General features: G+C 47.5%; 2 protein-coding genes across 2 annotated transcripts in view; both read right to left on the reverse strand.

The window, feature by feature from the left end:
- Positions 1-3,000, reverse strand: part of LOC119457764 (peptidoglycan recognition protein 4-like) — a 21,719-nt gene extending 18,719 nt beyond the window's left edge. The window contains 1 exon segment of the mRNA XM_037719459.2: positions 2,545-3,000. Within this exon segment, the coding sequence (XP_037575387.2) occupies positions 2,545-2,626 (82 nt within the window). The 5' untranslated portion in view covers positions 2,627-3,000.
- A 2,022-nt stretch (positions 3,001-5,022) lies between these two features.
- The window catches only part of LOC119457765 (E3 ubiquitin-protein ligase synoviolin B-like), a 30,281-nt gene continuing 17,098 nt past the window's right edge, over positions 5,023-18,205 (reverse strand). Inside the window, 3 exon segments of the mRNA XM_037719460.2 lie at positions 5,023-5,906; positions 15,697-15,821; positions 18,167-18,204. Coding sequence (XP_037575388.2) covers positions 5,722-5,906; positions 15,697-15,821; positions 18,167-18,204 — 348 coding nt within the window. The 3' untranslated portion in view covers positions 5,023-5,721.

The raw sequence follows: 18,205 nt of genomic DNA on the forward strand, positions 1-18,205 counted from the left end.
AAAATGTCCCTTTAACTACTTTCTCTTTAGCAGAATGGACAGTTGGGCTAGTTCGTTTACTTGCATCTTGACTACTGTTTCAGCGCACGAAAGACCCAAACGTTCTTCTTCTTACTGGGGTTTTACGTGCGAAAACCAGTTCTCATTATGAGGCATGCCGTAGTGGAGGGCTCCGGATTAATTTTGGCCACCTGGGGTTCTTTAACGTGCACTGCAACGCAAGCACACTGGCGTAGTTTTTTTTTTTTTTTTAACATTTCGCCTCTATCGAAATGCGGCCGCCGCAGCCGGGATTCGATCCCGCGATCTCGTGCTCAGCAGCGCAACGAAAGACGCAAACGAAGAGAAGACTTGTCCTTTCTTCTCTCTCCGTTTGCGTCTTTCGTGCACTAAAACAGTAAAGATACTTTCTCTTTGTAGCGCATTCTTGCTTGCTCGCTTTATCCTGAAACAATGGCGCTTAGCCACTGAGGAATTGGTCAGAAAAGCCGGTGGTAAATAGGGACAGTAAGATATTCTCATTCAGACCTAACATATCTTTAGAGCGTAGCTCTTAGGCGTCCGTTCGTGCGGCGGGCGGCGGCGTCGTACCTCGTAACCGAGCGAACGATGAGAGAACGCGGAGCGCAGCCGTAGATGAAAAAAAAAGCGGCGAGAGGGAAGAGGCGCGAGGAGGAAAGTGGAGAGGAGGGTGCAGCGGAACCATGAGGCGGAAAGTGGAGCAGGGTACGGCGAAAGCGTGAAAAAAAGAGCGCAGTGCGGCGGCGACGGAGATGGCGCTAGAGTAGCGCGCGTCGTCTGGGAGGTCTCGGCGACAGCTGCTGTTAATCGCGCCCACGCGTCACCTAAAGTCCATATATATATATATATATATATATATATATATATCGCTTTCTTTTAGAGCAGAAATTCTAGGAACTTTAGCATGACCTACGCGCTGGCCCCACGCATCTGGCTCTCACGATCTCCAGATTACGAGGCAGTCGCGCCACACCTCGCTCCGTTTACAACAAGCCGCACGAGACAGATTGTCTGCGCCAACTAATATATTGCGAAATGAAAACGCGTATAGAGCTGCGCTCAAATTTCGTATTAGGGAGTATGCTAATCGTCGGTGATAATTTTTTTTTTCATCTGACTGTCTGTGGTAGCACAGTCTGCAACACACTAGTTTGGCTCGAGGCTGATGAGCAATCATCCCTGCACGGTATACAGGCGTCCAAACAAGTACAAATAACAGGGCCGCGATTTCGTAGCGATGCCTTATGACTTATTTTAGAATAGTCTTATCATCCACCGCTCACGGCCGGCTGATCCCGTTGATAACGCGAGCGGACCGTCGCTCTGAACACTGACAAAGCGCGATAAGCGCGAAAAGGCATTATTACTTTAACGTCATCGCTACAAAATACCGGCCCAGGTGAACACTCGTACACAGGCGCTCCTGCGTCTCTACCGGCTGCCTCGAAGTTACGAAGTCCGGACTTCGATGTTTGAACGACCCTCATGGTTGCTCCACCGGGCACAAAGGTCGGGTCTTGCGCCGTTAGCACTCGCATGGGAGCATATATGATCACTGACACTGTCGGTGCATTTCTCGCAAATACAGGCACTTACTAACAAGAAAAAAAAAAAGAAATAATCACACGGGTACCATGTCCTGCTAACATACAATGCCGTATATGCAGGGTGTTCATTTTTAAGTTTTACGGAATTTTTAGAAATCGCCTGTGGCAGGTACGTAGCATAATTGTTATCGCTCAGCTGGGTTATTCGAAGAGGCGTACATTAGTAGCGCACGAGAAATGGAAACACATATTCAACTAACGAACCAAAAATTCCCTAATTAACTTCTTAGTTAATTACTTTACGACACATTTGCAATTTACGAATTGTAGCCGGCGAGCTTGTCAGGCGTATCTACTTGGAATGAATTTTCAGAATGACACCAGTTTGGAGATATGCGCCATCAAACTCGCCGTAAAAATGCGCTGTTGTTCCACTTACTTTTTTATCAAAATACTGTTTTATACATTGAAGCACAAAGGTAACTGGAACGCCCATGGATTTCGTCCCACACTTTGGGAACTATCTCGAAACTGGTGTCATCCTGGAGATTCATTTCCAGTGGAGGCGTCTTGCAAGGTCACCGGCTACAATAAGTAAATTGCAATGTGTGTCCTAAAATAATTAACTTAGAAGTTCATTAGACAATTTTTGGTAATTATTTGAATATGTTTCGATTTCTCGGGCTACTAATGTCCGCCTCTTCGAATAACCCTGCCCAACGACAAGAATTATGCTACCTGCCACCAGGCGATTTTTTAAAATTCCATAAAACTTAAAAATGAACAAAAGAGCAGGCATACTGTTAATTATTTTCACCGGAAAAGAGACAGTACGATATCGCGTATAAACGAAGTGACCGAAAAAGAAAAGCCCGTTCCGGAATAGAATACGACAAAATTAAGCAGCATATTTAAACGACGACGACGGACTTTGCCCATAGCCAATCGCACGAAATGTGGCAGATATGAACTCAGCTTGTTTGCTTCTTTTCGCCTGAATTCGCACTGTCAAGCACAGCTGCAACGACGACGATCGTGATGGCCAGTGCGTGCAACATCGCTGAAACGCTCCTTCACCGTGCTTTCGGAAACGTTCCCAAACCTCTTTATGAGAACACATTACGTGCTTCTAGCCGACCGCTCTGAAGTTCGCGAGTGGTCCTAATATAGGCAACATTGTTTGCAGCGTGATCGATTGCAGCTCGGGCTTCGTACAACAATGCACCTGGGTACACGTTTGAGTTAGCCTACAAAGGATGCTGGAATTCGACCGTTTCCCCTCACGGTCAGCGTTTACGAAATAACGAAAGGTATTTCGTATTGTTCTGTACTAAAATTGTTGCGAAGTGAATTTCTGCATTTCTGTGGTCACTTTTATGTTTGATTTAGTCGTAGGAAGCGGAGGTGGAAGAGGTTGTGGTAGTAGTATATAGTAGTGGAATCTCGTTGATACGATCTTCACGGAAACCGGTAAATAAAGCGTATCATCCGAAAATCGCATCATCCAACCAAATCGTATTATCGGGGGGGACGTATTATCCCGAAGGACGTATTTTGCAGTATCTTACCAACGAGGTTCCACTTTAGTAGTAGGCTCATCTTCGTAACGCATTTACAGCGCATTTTAATACAGTCGAATCTCGTTAATTCGAACACGCTTAATTCGAACTGACGCTCTGGTCCCGTCAAAGTTATGTGTATTTCAATGGGCGAAAACGCTCGGTAATTCGAACGCGAAAGCATTTGCGACGGTTAATTCGAACATACCGCGGACCGACAATGCTCTCAGCAGCGCGCCGAATAACGCGGCGGCGCCTGCTCAGACACCGCCATAGAGCAAAAGCTTGGGAGAGACCCCTTCATGCAGCGGCGGAGGCCCAGTCCGGCCAACGAACTGCCCACGCCAGCAAATGCTCGCTTCCCGATAACAGCAGAAAACGAAACTTCAGGGAGAGGCCTAAGGGTACGGCCACGCTAGCGGCAAAAACGCGCGGCAACGCGTCATGCCACGGGCGGCAAAAGCGGCAGTAATCGGGGGTTTTGCGGCGTGCCGCGCGAATTGGGTTTGAGAACCATTTCTGCGGCAAGTGCCGCGTGATGAAGAACCAATCAAGAGCGACGAGGGTGACGTCACGGAGCCATCACAACCGAACCACTGCCGGTCCGTGCCGGGTTTTCAATCGACGATCGTCGCATAGAGAAAGAAATTATTTGTCTCTCGCATGAAACAACGAGCGCTCGCGGTGTTGCTCGCGCGTTCGGAGAGCGCCGGAGATGTTATCGCGCCGGCACCATCAAGGGGCTTTAGGCACCCACGCCGGCAAACGCTCGCTTCCCGATAACGGCAGAAAACGAAACTTCAAGGAGGCTAATCTGCGCCGAACCGGCTGTACCGGCGGTGCCAGCGGGCGCGCACGGAGACAGTCGAAGGTGAGGGAGCTGCGAGGAAGTTGAGAAAGAGGGCGAGGGGAGCCACCGAAGCCACTGCCACCGAAGCGGCGGAGTTGCTGCCGCACTCCTCCCTCACCTTCCACGCTCTCCGCGCGCGCGCGCCCATCGCCATGTCGGCGCTGTCCGCTCACTGAAGTTTCGTTTTCTGCCGTTATCGGGAACCGAGCGTTGGCCGGCGTGGGCGCAACTCGCTATGCGCTTGCGCGCCTCTAAATTTCACGACTCGCACCATTCGTTCATCTCGCTATGGTGCTCGAATACTTCAAAAATACGTCCTTCCGTTAATTCGAACTTCTTTTAATTCGAACAAATTTTCGGGCCCCTTCGAGTTCGAATTATCGAGATTCGACTGTAACATATTCCAAGGCGTTCAATTGCAACCTTACGAATTCGCTGTCAATGCTTCGCCCTTCAGGTGAAACTGCAGATTTTTTTTACAATTTACTTCTATCTACTGAAATTTTCCTGCTGCCAGCACATGCATGTTAATGCTCAAAATAGTGAAACTCTCCAATAAATAACAGTTGTAAGTTGGAATACTGCCATGTGAACTTTTTTTCATGCGACCCTAGTGTTCACCTATCCAAAGATGCACTGCACTTGCGTTGTGCTCTGCACTTGGTCATGTCACCTTGCCTGAAGCCTTTTGTGCGTCATATGTCTAATCATGCAAGGAAATAAGATGCAAAGTGGTGAACTAAACTCTCGGAGGCAACAGCAGTCGTTCAAACATGTGCCAGATGGCACTACAAACCGCGCTGAAGCCAACACAGAGGTGTCGCAGGCGTTTAGTAGCTATGCCTTGCTTGTGCATCTCAACTTGCTACAGGAAGTCTCAGTTGCACAGCTGCGTTCCCCCACCCCAGAGTATGACTGCAAGTTTCACACCTTAGTGAAACACTGCAGTGAAAAGCCTGCTTTTCATAGGCCATGCATGCTGGCATAAACCTTGTATTATATCCAGGAGGGCCTCACTCTGGCAACAGAGACATGTCTGAAAATCGCTGCGTCAAAGGAGTGCATTTATTGCCTGGCTTCTTCATTTAAAAGGAATGTCTAACAGTCCTGGGCTGAATTCCTTTTTACTTGGTCAAGCTTTTTATACACAATCTGTACAATAAATAAGAACACCACCGCTGCCAGCACTCTTGCTCGGCGCCGTTGCAGTCGGGCAGAGGGAGGGAAGAGTCGAGGTGAGGGAAGGTGCCCGTGGCAGTCCAAGCAAATCAATAACCACCGCTGGCGCAAGAGTCACTTAAGGAGGAGAAAGACGAGAGATTAAGAGCAAACGAGTAACAAAACAAGGGCTGGGACAATCCTTCATTTCACAATCGCCCCAAAAAACGGCAAACATATACAGGCGAGGCACATCTGTGAACACTCTCCCCTCTGCTAACGGCATCACTAAAGAAAAGCGGGACATGGTCTTCCAATTTGGGGCAGGGACTCGTGGTCGGGGCCGAGGAGAGAAGAGCACTGAAAGCAGCGAAGACGATACCACAACGAAATTTGTGTCGTATTGGCGTGGAGGTGTCTTTCCAGTTGTCCTGGTGTGGACAGGGTCGAGACAACTGGGAGTGGAAAGAGGCTAATAAAAAAAATGACCGCGACTGGGGTCGGCGAGAAAGAAGAGGTTGGCAGCTGCCGCTGCCATGTGTCGCTTCTCTTGCTGTCCTAAGTGTTTAATGGTGCCGGCAAGCCTCTAGTGAGGATGCCTGCTGTCGTCGTTGGTGCCATTCGACTCGGTCGCTGCGTCTGGACTAGAAACTCCGTTGGGCATGGCGCCCTGGGAGAACCGCTGGAGCCGTCGCCGGCGCACCTCCGCATTGGGGTCATCGTCAGATTGCCTCAGCCCCGCTGCTGCAGCTGCTGCACTCTCCTTGGAGCCTGCAGCAATACATAAAAAAGAAAGTCAACCCTCTAGCTCCCAATTTCTTTTTGAAAAAAGATGTATGAAATTCAGTAAATGTTCTCCAATTGCTAAAAATTCAGTTCAGTTAACAGTTGAAGACAAAGAAAGGAACATGGTGACAACTTTGTATGTTAGCTGTGCTGAAGTCTCAACATGAACCCGTAGAAACTAGCTCCACCAATCGTCTCCTTATCATGATATCTAATTCACTGAATATGTCAACTTAATAATGATGCAAAATTGCTTATGTGTATGCTTTACTGTGCATACAATATAACCTCGTCGATATGTTTTTTCCAAGGACTGCAGAAAAAAATAATGTAACAGCCAGGAAAACATAACCACGAGGCAGGTGTCGGGGATCTCGGGGGTGTGCGGATGTTACAGGAGAACTATCGTGACCCCGTGCACGGATATGGCGAAGATCTTGTTGAGTCAACGCGGCAATGGCAAACTGCTTTCGTTACTGCAAGCAACGCGCACTCCGTGTCTCCGCGAGATTTTACTGAATATACAACCCACCGCACTGCAACCAGCACCAAAAATATTTTTCGGCGCCCACAACCAAACACACCAACGTCTCGTCTCGGCACGTGTTTGGATCTTGTCTGCGCTACTGGATCGGACTGGATTGGATGGCGATGTCCAAGCTGCAGGTTGCCAATGCGGCCTTTGTTTTCCGCTAAAACTAGCATAACCGAGAAATTTCGCGACTGGTCGGGCATTTTGGCACAGCGTGGCGTAAAAATACGAAATTGTATCGAAATGGCGCAGTTGGCGCAGCTGTTGCACCCCTGTAGTAGAGAAAAAAGTAGCTTCACCTCGCAACAACCTGGCGTTGGTAAATGAAGTCTGTTTCAGGGATCACCAGGCATCAGAAGTGATGAGTCAGTCAACTTCCGAGAGCAATGAAAAAGACGGTAGATTATCGAATCGCCCTAGACATGCAACACGTAATGGGAGGAAGAAGATTCAAAGGAGATGGAAAAGAAAACTGCGTAATAAAACGCAGGTGCATGAGAAGATGTGAGCACCAGTGAGAAAGATGAGGAAGCCAGAATTCAACAAGAGCCATTCCAAGCTGTACGTGCCATCTGTAGGCACAGGAGAAAGAGGGAAGCAGAATGAAAGTAGGTAATCGTACGAGTTTCGGAAAAGGCAGAAAAAAGGGATCAGGTGCAACTGGTAGAATACAAAAGGAATATCATTTAGAAATGGCATGCAGAAGATTTCAGTTTTCAGAAATGTGGATAGAAAGAAAGAGATAAGGTGCCGGTTTTGAAGTTAAGGATGTTCTGGAGCAAAGTAACGTGAACTGAGCAAGTTTATACACATAAAGTGTATGGGACAATGAACTCGTAAACAGCGTGAACAGTGCATGTGGTGAAATGTGTGCTGTGCCATCATACGTCTCTAAGTCCATCTCTTGAACACCCGCGCCCCCGACATCAGTGACAACATTGGTGAGCCTGCCAGGATTCTATTCCAGCCCTGTCACTGATCTTGGTGGTCTAGAGATGGAGTGGGAATGTTTGGCGGCGATAGCTAAAGATTGACACATGTCAAAGGAGGAAGTGATGACGTTTTTCGAGCATGCTCAGAGAGAGAAAGAAAAGCAGCACGAACGAGCGCGTGAAGAGCACGAAAGAGAAAAAGAAATCTTGGCAATGAGTAAGCTAGCGGAAATGAATGCGGTTTCCAGTGAAGCCACTCGTACATCAAGGTCGGCGTCATCCAACTCGCCTTCTCCCAGACCGAGGCAAATTTGCCCCAGGAAACTAATGGCACCTTTCGATGAGCGAAGGGATGACCTGGATGTGCATTTGCATCAGTTTGAGAGGATCATAGTCACGCAAGGCTGGGAGAAGAGCAAGTGGGCCAGTGCCCTGAGCCTGTGTTTAGTAGGGGAGGCTCTGAGTGTGTTTGGCTGGATGCCAGCAGAAGAATCGTTAGACTATGAGAAAGTAAAAAAAAAACTTTATTGCAGAGGTTCAGGTTGACTGCTGAAGGTTTTCGGGAAAGTTCAGACTGTGCAAGCCAGAAGATTAAGAAATGGGAAAGCAGTTCGCATGCCGTCTGACAAACTATTTCGGGAGGTGGATTGAGCTGTCCAAAACGGAAAAATCCATATGAAGGAGTTCACGACAAAGCTGTGCGTGAGCAGTTCCTAGCCAGATGTAGCAATGGTTCGGCCATATTTCTGAAAGAGAGAAAACTACTGACTGTGGAGGAGATGGCAGAGCAAACAGACCAGCTTGTAGAGGTGCAGGTATTGAGAAATTTAGGAAAGGGTGTTAAAGATGCTGCCACTTCAGAGGAAGACGAGCTGAGAGAGAAACCCCAAATGGATGGGCGCAGGGCACAGCAGAGATGTTTCCTCTGTGACCGTCCCGGTCATCAGGCAATATTCATTGTAGTGTGTGACGTGATGACCAACGTGAGCAGAAATATTTTGAATGGTGTAACAAGAGCAGACACAAAACTGAGGAATACAGACGCAGACCACGAGCAGTGTCAACAGTTATAGTCCCTAGTGACACCCGGGAAGCTCGCAGGTCTGAAGAAAAGGAAACATTAGAGGTCGCAAGTGCAGTCATTGTTGTGAGTAAAGAGTGAGATATGCCAGTGGTAGAAGGTAAAGAAGAAGGAAAGAAGGCTACTGTATTAAGCGACATGGGTGCGGACACTGTACAAGCAAGGAGAAGTTTGGTACCTCCAAAAAGCATGTCGGGGCAGGTGAAACAGCTCGGTGAGATACCTCCCGGAGGCTAAGATCTATATATTCACACCATACTATACAGTACGGTGTTGATGCTGCTGATACAACATAGAAGAGTCCTAATGGAGAAGGGTCATGGTAACGGACACAGAAATACAAGGCAGATGATAGCAGCACTAACCAAAACAATATTTTCACCGGGGTCCGGGGTCATACATACCGTATGAAACAATATTTTCATACAGTATGTACAGGGAGGTACATACCGTATTTACTCGCTTGTAACGCAAGGGGTGACTTTTCATTGCGTTCATCACGAAAAGAAGAAAACCGCGAAAGTAAAGCGAAGGGTAACTTTTTGTTGCACCCAGTAAAAAAAAAATGAACCGCTAAAGTAACGCAACACCACCGGACACATGAAAAAGTGGTGGTTTCGCCAGAAAGGCGAAGCATAAACTGCAATCGCAAATTAGTAGAGAGCTATATGGAGTAAGGATAGTACTTTTATCGGCTGCATAAACTTGGACACATTCGCTTACTAACTGAATTAACAAGCATGGTGTCAGCGTGCACAAGTGAACATGAATAGATCACACTCAATAACTGCAGACCACTGTACGAACACTGGCGTGAGCAAGCGTGGCATCAGCAGCAAGCGAAGGTTCATGCGGTCTAATGCTTCAACAGAAACCGAGCGACGAAAGCACAGCGCATACAAAGTTAAGAGCCGTGTGGAGATCACTTTCAAGATAAAGTGGGCGCAACTGCCCGCAGCCGAGCAAACTACAAGTACGCAGTTGCGGCAGAGTAGAAGCCGCACCCCCACCCTCCAGCGCTGCCTTCCTGCTTTCCTCCTTTCGCGTGGGAGATTGAGTCGCCAGTTCCCCTTGCACTCAGTCGCAAGATACGCATTTCGTGTCGCAGCTAAACGTTGCCTCCCCTCCCGGGGCCTCCTGGCGTCCTGAACGCCCTGGCCGTCCGGGGGGGAATCCGGGGCCTCCGGCGCCTCCTGGGCCCCCGACGCCTCCTGGGCCCCCGACGCCTCCTGGGCCCCCGGCAACTTCTGGGCCCCCGGCAACTTCTGGGCCCCCGGCAACTTCTGGGCTTCATGGGCCACCTAGGTTTTCTTGGCCTCCTGGGCCTCCTGGGTTTCCTTGGCCTCCTTGGCCTCCTGGGCCTCCTGGGTTTCCTTGGCCTCCTGGACCTCCTGGGCCGTCGCATTTGCTCTCTGCCATGCGTTCGCTCCCCGTGAAAGTGCACGTTCCTCGCACGCTTTCACTCGCACATTTCACTTGTTGATTAAAATTGGGTGCATCATTGCACTTTTCAGACTGCAATTTCGGTATTCGATTGTAACGCAAGGATTGACTTCAGGTAGCAAAAATCTGGAAAACCCGTGCATTACAATAGAGTAAATACGGTAGTTTTATGAGCAGATGTTGTAAGCACCATGAAAGGGCCGGTAGTGATTTAGTGCTTTGAACAGTGTGTAGTCCTTTTGTGAACACACATATAGTGCTCTCGGCAATGAACTCCACACGTTGCAAACAGTTGAGTGCAGTGTCTTATGTGCTGAAATGTGAAATGTGCACGACAGTGTGGTACTGAGTAGTGAGCCATCAGTACACAATAGGTACGCAAGTCACCGCAGAAGAGTCCAGCTCGTAACAGAGAAGGCCAACAGAAAGCAGTTTTTTTCAATAAAAACTCTTCAAGAGGGGGCCTATGTCATGAGTAAAGGGACAACACGCAGAAGAAGAACAACGATGAAGAGCATGCAGTGTCCCAAACAGCACGAGCGCTCAATGCGCGTGACCCGAGCCGTGACCGAGAGAAAAACAGCAATGAGCTGTCATTGTCTGCGTGGCTTCGGTCAAGAAAGGTTGGCTCTCCAGCACCGTAATGGCGACGGGAACAATGGGTGTTCGGTTCCGGAAGCTGTGACGCTGGCATTCCGAGGCGTGGCCATCGACCTCGGCGACGTTCAAGCGAGGCAGACTGATACACCGGCAATGATTTCGACAGGAGCGTTGGGTGCAATGACTCTGGACGTGATGCGACTTGGACAAGAAATCCACAAGAGTCGACGTCAAAAACGTGAGAACATTCCACTCATGCAGCAACGCAGCCCAAGAGGCTAGAGTTCTCAAGACTGTGGGGAGTGTTAAGGACTATAAGACTGGTTATAAAAACAGCATAACTAGCTGCTAGTTGCGTGTACGATCTAGAGCGGCATGTACGTGTACTGTGTGTACGTGTAGAGCGGCATGTACTTAAGGGAGGATGAGGGTCTTAAAAAAAGTTTATTATCTATCTTGATTAAAATTGTCATGCGTGTGCATCACTGAATGGATATCTCAAATCTACAAACAGATTTAAAATATCTCATTTTGAAAGAAAGTTATGACAAAATCCCACATTGTAATTAGGTAATTTCTTTTACGGTTCATTATGGCAACTTAAAATTCAAAAAGTTACTTTTCAGAACTATGTGGTTCTTCTAAAGGGTCCGCCCCACAGGCTAAAATTAAATGTCAATACAGCTGTTTCATTGATCAGAAATAATTTTCAATCTTGGAAGGTAAGAATTAGCTTTGAGTAATTAATTTACTTATCAAATAATTACAATTGCATCAAGGTTATGAAAAAAAGAAAAGCTTTAGCCTGTAGTTCAGTTGTTACTGTAAATAATGATACCAAGTTTGTTTAAATCTGTTCATGGAAACTTTCTCAAAACTTCCATAAGGCAGAGGCACTTCACAAAAATAACAATGCTGAGAAAATAGCGTTCAAAGATTTGAGAACATTTGTAAGTTTATCTATAGAGCCTTAAAAAAAGAAAAGGCTTTAGAATGAAGCTCGAGTCTTGCTGAACAAAATAAAACCAGATATATTAAAATTGGTTCAGTCAGACATGACCAAAACATGCGTACTGCAAAGGCACGTGACAAAAAAAAGAAGTGTGTCACTTCACAGGGTTCATACAGGTTTCCAAGGCGAAAATTCAAGGATATTCCAGGACTTTCCAGGACCTGTCACAGGTTTTTCAAGCACTCAAAGCGGCCTCCAAAGTAGGATTTCTTTACTCTAACATTTCCAAAAATGACGGTTTATTGCACTTACATTAAATAAATGTATATCACAATTACAATAAAAATGTCTAGCCTTGATAACTTCTCAAGATCACAACACAAAATGAATGCTTACAACAGCGACTGAGATTTCTCCAGTATAGGCTGGGTAAAGTTCACCAAAAATGTTCAAAACATTCAGCACAGGGTTATTGCACTAAAATAAAAAAGAAATAAATGTACATCCCAACGATGTTAATAATGTCTAGCCTTGAATACTTTGCAAGTTCACAACTATACCAAAAAAAAAAGTTCACGAAAAACAATGAGCGCTCCCAACAGCTACTCTGACTTCTCCAGTATTAACTGGGCAAGTTTACCGTACATTTCTAAACCATTCAGTGTAGTCTTGCTAGACATCCATTATATTATAACAAATAGATGTATACTACAATTTTGTAAAACACGTCTTGATCATTTCTTCAGTCCGCAATATTAAAAGTTAACACAACGAACACTCACAACAGCTGCTCAGGCTTCTCAGTATTAGATGGGCAGGTTCATCAAACATTTCTAAAACAGTCAGCATAGGTAATGTTATTGTACTTATATTCCACCCAAAGGCATCAGTGTTACGTAAAGTTGCTCCACTATAGCTTCACCTCGAGCGCAAGAGTGAAAGTGGGACAAGACGGGCGAGGAGTGAAACGAACGATAGGGGGAGGAAAGCACTGCCAGCCGAGCCAGCACCGAAGCGCGGCACGGCTCCGTTCGCGGTTTGACGTGGTGAAGCCTTTTTACTTGCAGTTCTGCAAAACAGAACCATGTGTGCTCGCGCTGACGTATTGTTTCTGAAATGGGGAGTTTGTCAGATCGACGCCGATCTACCACAGAAAGGAGGTCGCAAAGTCGATATCAGAGTGCATTGCTCACGAAATTCAAGGATTTTCAAGGAAGGAAAAAAAATTCCAGGACTTTCAAGGGCCTTGAAAACGCACTTTTCAATTTCAAGGGTTTTCAAGGATTTCAAGGACCTGTACGCACCCTGCTTCAGTGTTAGCCACGTTACAGCAGTCCTTGACAGTAGTCCTGGCTCACATTGGGCTTGTGTCTCTTGGCCATCCTCCTCTTGATCTTTTCGCTCCCTGTGTGCCTTTTGTTGGCTTTGCAGAGCCTCCTCTTGTCCTTTTCGAGGCTCCTTCGGATGAGGCAGCTCCCAGGGCTGTAGCCAAGCTGCCCTGCAATCGCTCGGCTGGTTTCTACCATTCCCTGGATGAAACGTGAGACTGCTTCTGCAAAATCCCTTTCCAGAGCAAGCAGAGACTCGTGTGTGTTTTTGGAGCTTTGACTCCAGACAACAGAGTGCAGGCACTCAATCGCATTTTGGGTCATCCCATCAGCACAACGGTGCAAGAGGGCACGGTCAACCAGCCTTGCAAAGACTGGCTCCAGAGCAGTACGAACAGAGGCTGGCAGTGGACTTTTGTGGGGTGGTGGTTTTTCATGGCTGGCCAGTGCATGGTTATAAAAGCACCATGAACTGGAACCTTCTGGACAGTGACTGTGGTCTGGGGCATCATCTGTGGATGTCATCTGCCTTCCGCATGGCTGGGACGTCATGTTTGTGGCTCCTCAGAGCATATCCATAATATGCTGCGATATTCTTGACCTTGTCTTGGGTGAGCCTTCCCTTCCCACCAAGAGACTTCCCTAGCGCTTTCTTTTTCTCCTGCAAGGCGCGAAGAGCAGTCCCCATCTTCTTGTGAACATGGTTGAGGCAGTCTTTTTTCTCTATGTCAATATATCCATAGACACCCTCTTCGTTCAAAGCATAGAATGTGCGGCTGCCGCCATCTGAAAGGATTGTTGTATAGCGCAGCCCATTCTTTTCTAAAGAGTGCCTGAACAGAATCAGGGCTGCCTCAACCTTCATCTGTCCGGCATTGCAGTCTATATTTTTTAGGCACTTGTGGTTGACTGCCCAGTCACCAGAGCCATCATCACTTGGGTCAGGTGCCCCCTGGCAGCCACGACAATACCAGTGCCGTCAAAAATGATGTCAACATTCCCAACCGGACTCAGGAAGTCCTTGTAGAGGGTCTTGACCACGTCTACACTTGCCATTTCTGTGGCTGTAGCAGCTGCTTGGCAAGCTACCACCATGGTGTCCATATGCGCCCTGAAGGTTTTATGATGAAGACCGCGGTGGGAGAGGTTCAGGGTGGCACAGAAGTCCGCAAGCGCAGTCACTCCCTTTCCAATGTTCTGGATACCTTTTACGGCCCTTACGTTTATCTCAAAGAGCATGATCGCGGATGGGCCGTCAACTCGTGGTGACGAAAAGTGGCGCTCGACGAAGTCACAACCAGAGCACATGAGCTCCAGCTTTACTGCCAGGCCGTACTGGCTCTTGTTGTACTTAGCGAACTGTAGACTGACTGTCCCGCGCTTGGTACACGTATCAGTAGCCAAAAATTTTTGCATCACTTCATGTCGACGATGACGAACTCCGTGCCGCGATCTTTGTCGTCGTCACTCGCCATGCTGACATCGAGCAGGTTGAACATCCACGAAGTCGCCGAAATCTCTGCCAAGGAGGATTTCACGTTTTTTGCACGTTCTTCACGTTCTGCACACTACTCCTCGGTGTAAAACACTGGGTCCATGCGCTCTGCGCGCGAACTTGCCTCGGGCACGTCATTGTCAATGTGCTCCATGCAAGAGTTTGCTCCAGCAGCATCAAGCGGCAGCAAACGAGCTTGCGATGGCACCGAAGTCGACGTTGTTGAGCATGGCGCAGCCATACTGAACACAGAAGAAACAGCCGGCGGCGCTTCCGAAGTTGCGATTTTCCCTGATGCGATGTTCTTGTTCCAAGCGCGTCTCTTTTTGCTGCACGCTTTCCGCGTGCTTACTTTCAAATGGGCATCGCGGGCCATTGAAGCATGTGAAACAAAACAAATTCTGCAACGCAGGTACAGCGACCAAGAACTAATGCGGGTAAACTCACGGCGACGAGAAAAAGCTCGCGAAAACAAAGGGAAATGCGTGTCTAGGATGGCGGAGCGAGCAATAGCAGATGCTTTGAACTGCGAGGCCTGGCTGCGCAGCCTGCGTGGTGGAGGCCGGGAGAGGAGGCGCACGTCATGACCAATCGGAGGGCTGTGCTTCACCACGCGGTGATGTCGCGCACGCTCTCCCCAATGAGCGTCCTCCTCACCACTTTTCAAAAGGCGCTGACTGCAGCGGCTCCACGAGGCGTAGGTTGGCTTGAAGCGCGCCAAATTCAAACACTGGGAAGCAGCTTTGTAACAAGATCAAGATGGCGTTGATCGGTTGTCGCGCAGAGCTACAGCGGCTTGAAGTCGGCCAAAATTTCCGAATTTGGGCGTCTTTTCGTCTGCCCGCGCTTCTAAATTATTGTTTTTTAGCACTTGTTGATGGAATTCAGCTATAATATTTTATCAGAGCATACTTTGGACTATGAAGACTTTGAAATTGGGATTTCCGAAAATTGACATTTTCTACAATTTTTTGCTATTTTGAGAACCGCGTCCCCCTTAAGTTCATTATTGTCGGTTTGGTTTTCTGGGGAGTATTTAGTTTTGCTGTCTTTCATTAAACCATGTGAGCCGCTGCCAGAGGCGCCTGCTGCAGTCACGGACAATGCGCGCGTTTGGCACGAATGCAGGGAAACGGGGAAACGCGAATGGCGTCGGCAGCAGCTCTGCGCATTGCCTCATTGGTGCCTCTCTTTGTCTCGCTCTCATTTTCTCTTTCTCTCTCCCGAGCACAGCGTGCGCTGCAGCGCACGCTCTCCTTCCCTCTCCTGAACGTTCCATGTCAAGGCAACATGTGCACGGCACGGAGAGAGGCAACCCATGTGACTCCTCGCTCAGCCATGTTTTTTCGGTCGATGAGCACGGTTCTATGGATAGCTTAAACAGCTTCGCTGTTAAAAAAGAAAAGCAATACCTGATGCAGACAGATCTATAGGGGTTGGTTCCGAGGCAGATGCACTCTCTGCAGAGGGCGCGCCAGCAGCTGTGCTTGATGATGGCCGCTGCTGCTGCGTTGACTGCTGCCCGACCGTTGTTTCCCTGTGATCAGAAGCGGTGACACAAGCTAACGCATTGACCATGCTTCACACCAGATATTTTAAGGCCTCACCCCATGAGCACTGCAACTTTGGCACCCAATATCAAAACCAAGTGCTGGATTGACAGCTTATGAGTGAAAAGATACCAGAACATTTTCACAAAAAGAAAATCATGGCACAGATTAAAATATTCCAGCCTAGTTAAAGGACAGATTTACAAGACTTTGGCACAAACAGCAGTGCTCATATGCTTTTGATAAGAAGTACGTTCTAATGTACCGGGTACACAGGCTATTTGAGGATACAGCTTGAGATCGTCATAAACATTTAACATTCTCATTCTATCTCTCTAGGGGCTTAACTTCGACCACACCAATCCCTTTGTCACCTATCTAAAACACTTATTCTATGGTATCAGCTTCCACTCTCACATCGTTCTAGTCCCCTTACATGCCGACCACAGCCGACTTGAGAGATCATCAACTTCGTCAATGTTGCGAAATCCTTTGTTTTCAAGGTGAGACGAGAGTTTGTGGTCAATTATCGTCTCTGATGTAGACAAATAAGCGCTACCACTGGTCAGATGCTATCAGCAAGTAGAGGCCACGGTGAGTGAGAGCCTCGAAAAGCCAATTATTCCCACTGCCGAACAGCTTGTGACGGCAGAGTCAACTGTCAAGCTTTCTGCACACGATGTCAATACGTGCCACTCTTAAGTAGTGAATTTGCTTGCTCCCTCAGCGTCTGTGCAACCCAAAAATGTCCGATTCCGAAATTCTGTGGCCACATTACACTCATTGTGGCGTACTAGTTTCGAATATCTAAACCTGTACGCCAATGTGTATGGTGGCATCACTGAGAGAAACACTAACAAACAGCCACATGATGATAAAAACTCGCAACACCAACATGCGCTATCTGATTCAAGTATATAGGCCTTATTGGAACTGAACTCAATCAGTAATTGATGCTAAAGATGGTTTTATTTAGCAGTCTTAAAAAACAAGAAGCACAGCAGTGAAAGAAAAAGTAAAATATTCGGAAGAAATGTATTAAATTTTGTCTGAAGATGGTTTTATTTAGCAGTCTTAAAAAACAAGAAGTACAGCAGTGAAAGAAACAGTAAAATATTTGGAACAAATCTATTCAATTTTGTCGGAAGTATTGATGCTATTTCGGAAGTTGTCATTAGCAGTGTTTACATGGATACAGTAGAGAGCGTGTCATATTAATTTACATTATCGCATTTACTCATCCGTCACCGTTTACATGAATGGCCATTTTCCTGTCCAGCCAGCTAATGGAATCTGGTGTCATATTTGAAATTTAGAGCTCATTTCCAATAAGCATGCTTTTGCTGTCGCGTTGTGCAATGTACTGAAGATACCTGCCGGGTGTCAACAGGTTCTCCTTCATTTGTGCACGCAGACAAACTTACGCGACATTTATTTTGCGGAAACTTACTGTATTCTATCAGGACAATAAAATTTTACAGCATGCCCGCAAATGCTGCCCAGCCCAGTGGTAGCCAAGCGCGGCCATTACAGCTTCTATTCTATCTCCTCAAAGTCGACATGACAGTGCTAACATGGCGAATCAAGCAACTCATCTGTGGTAGTCTCACTTATTATTGATGAAGAAGACGCTGTTTCAACGCGCAGTGTACTCGCGTAATGTACTCACGTGTGAGAGGAAATCGCGTGCGGCCTTCTCCGTAAGCAGCAATTTTTGTTTTGGTGTCCTGAAGTGCGGCAACCACCGGTTGGTCCGCCGGATGTCATGCTGCAGCGAATGCGTTCCCAGAATTCCGGATACAATATGTGTCTGTATAGATGGGCCACTGAAATGCACATTCTCCATCTCAAACTACCCCTGCTTGGTGCATTTTATGCATACGCCTTCCGACCCAATTACCTTGTTTACATAAGATGCGATACGCTTGAAAGTTAATACGACACGCTTCTGTAGCATTCATGTAAACGCTGCTATCACGTTCTCAAATACCTTGCGTACTCGGGTACTCCCCGGTCTCACCAATTACGTACTGTTCAGCACAGGCTACAGGGCTCATGTCACACAATCAGTGACGAGAGCTAGCAGTAACATTTCAGTGAAGGAAGGAGGAGGAAGCTCGCTTATTGTGTGCTACTGTAATACTTCCACGATGCTTCTGTTCAGGTGGCCTTAAGCGAAGGGGGCCTTAAGCGAAGGGGGCCTTAAGCGAAGGGGGCCTTTCTTTAGGTTGGCTGATGCGACCCATGGCATTCACCACAGACTGCACGGTGTTGGGGAGACTGAGTAAAACGTTTAGAGTGACGCCAAAGCCGGGAGCTGCACGGTTCTCACCTGGCCACGACAGAACTGTACTGCTGCAGCTGCAGCACA

Source organism: Dermacentor silvarum, chromosome 7 (assembly GCF_013339745.2).
Source record: "Dermacentor silvarum isolate Dsil-2018 chromosome 7, BIME_Dsil_1.4, whole genome shotgun sequence".
Lineage (NCBI taxonomy): Eukaryota > Metazoa > Arthropoda > Arachnida > Ixodida > Ixodidae > Dermacentor > Dermacentor silvarum.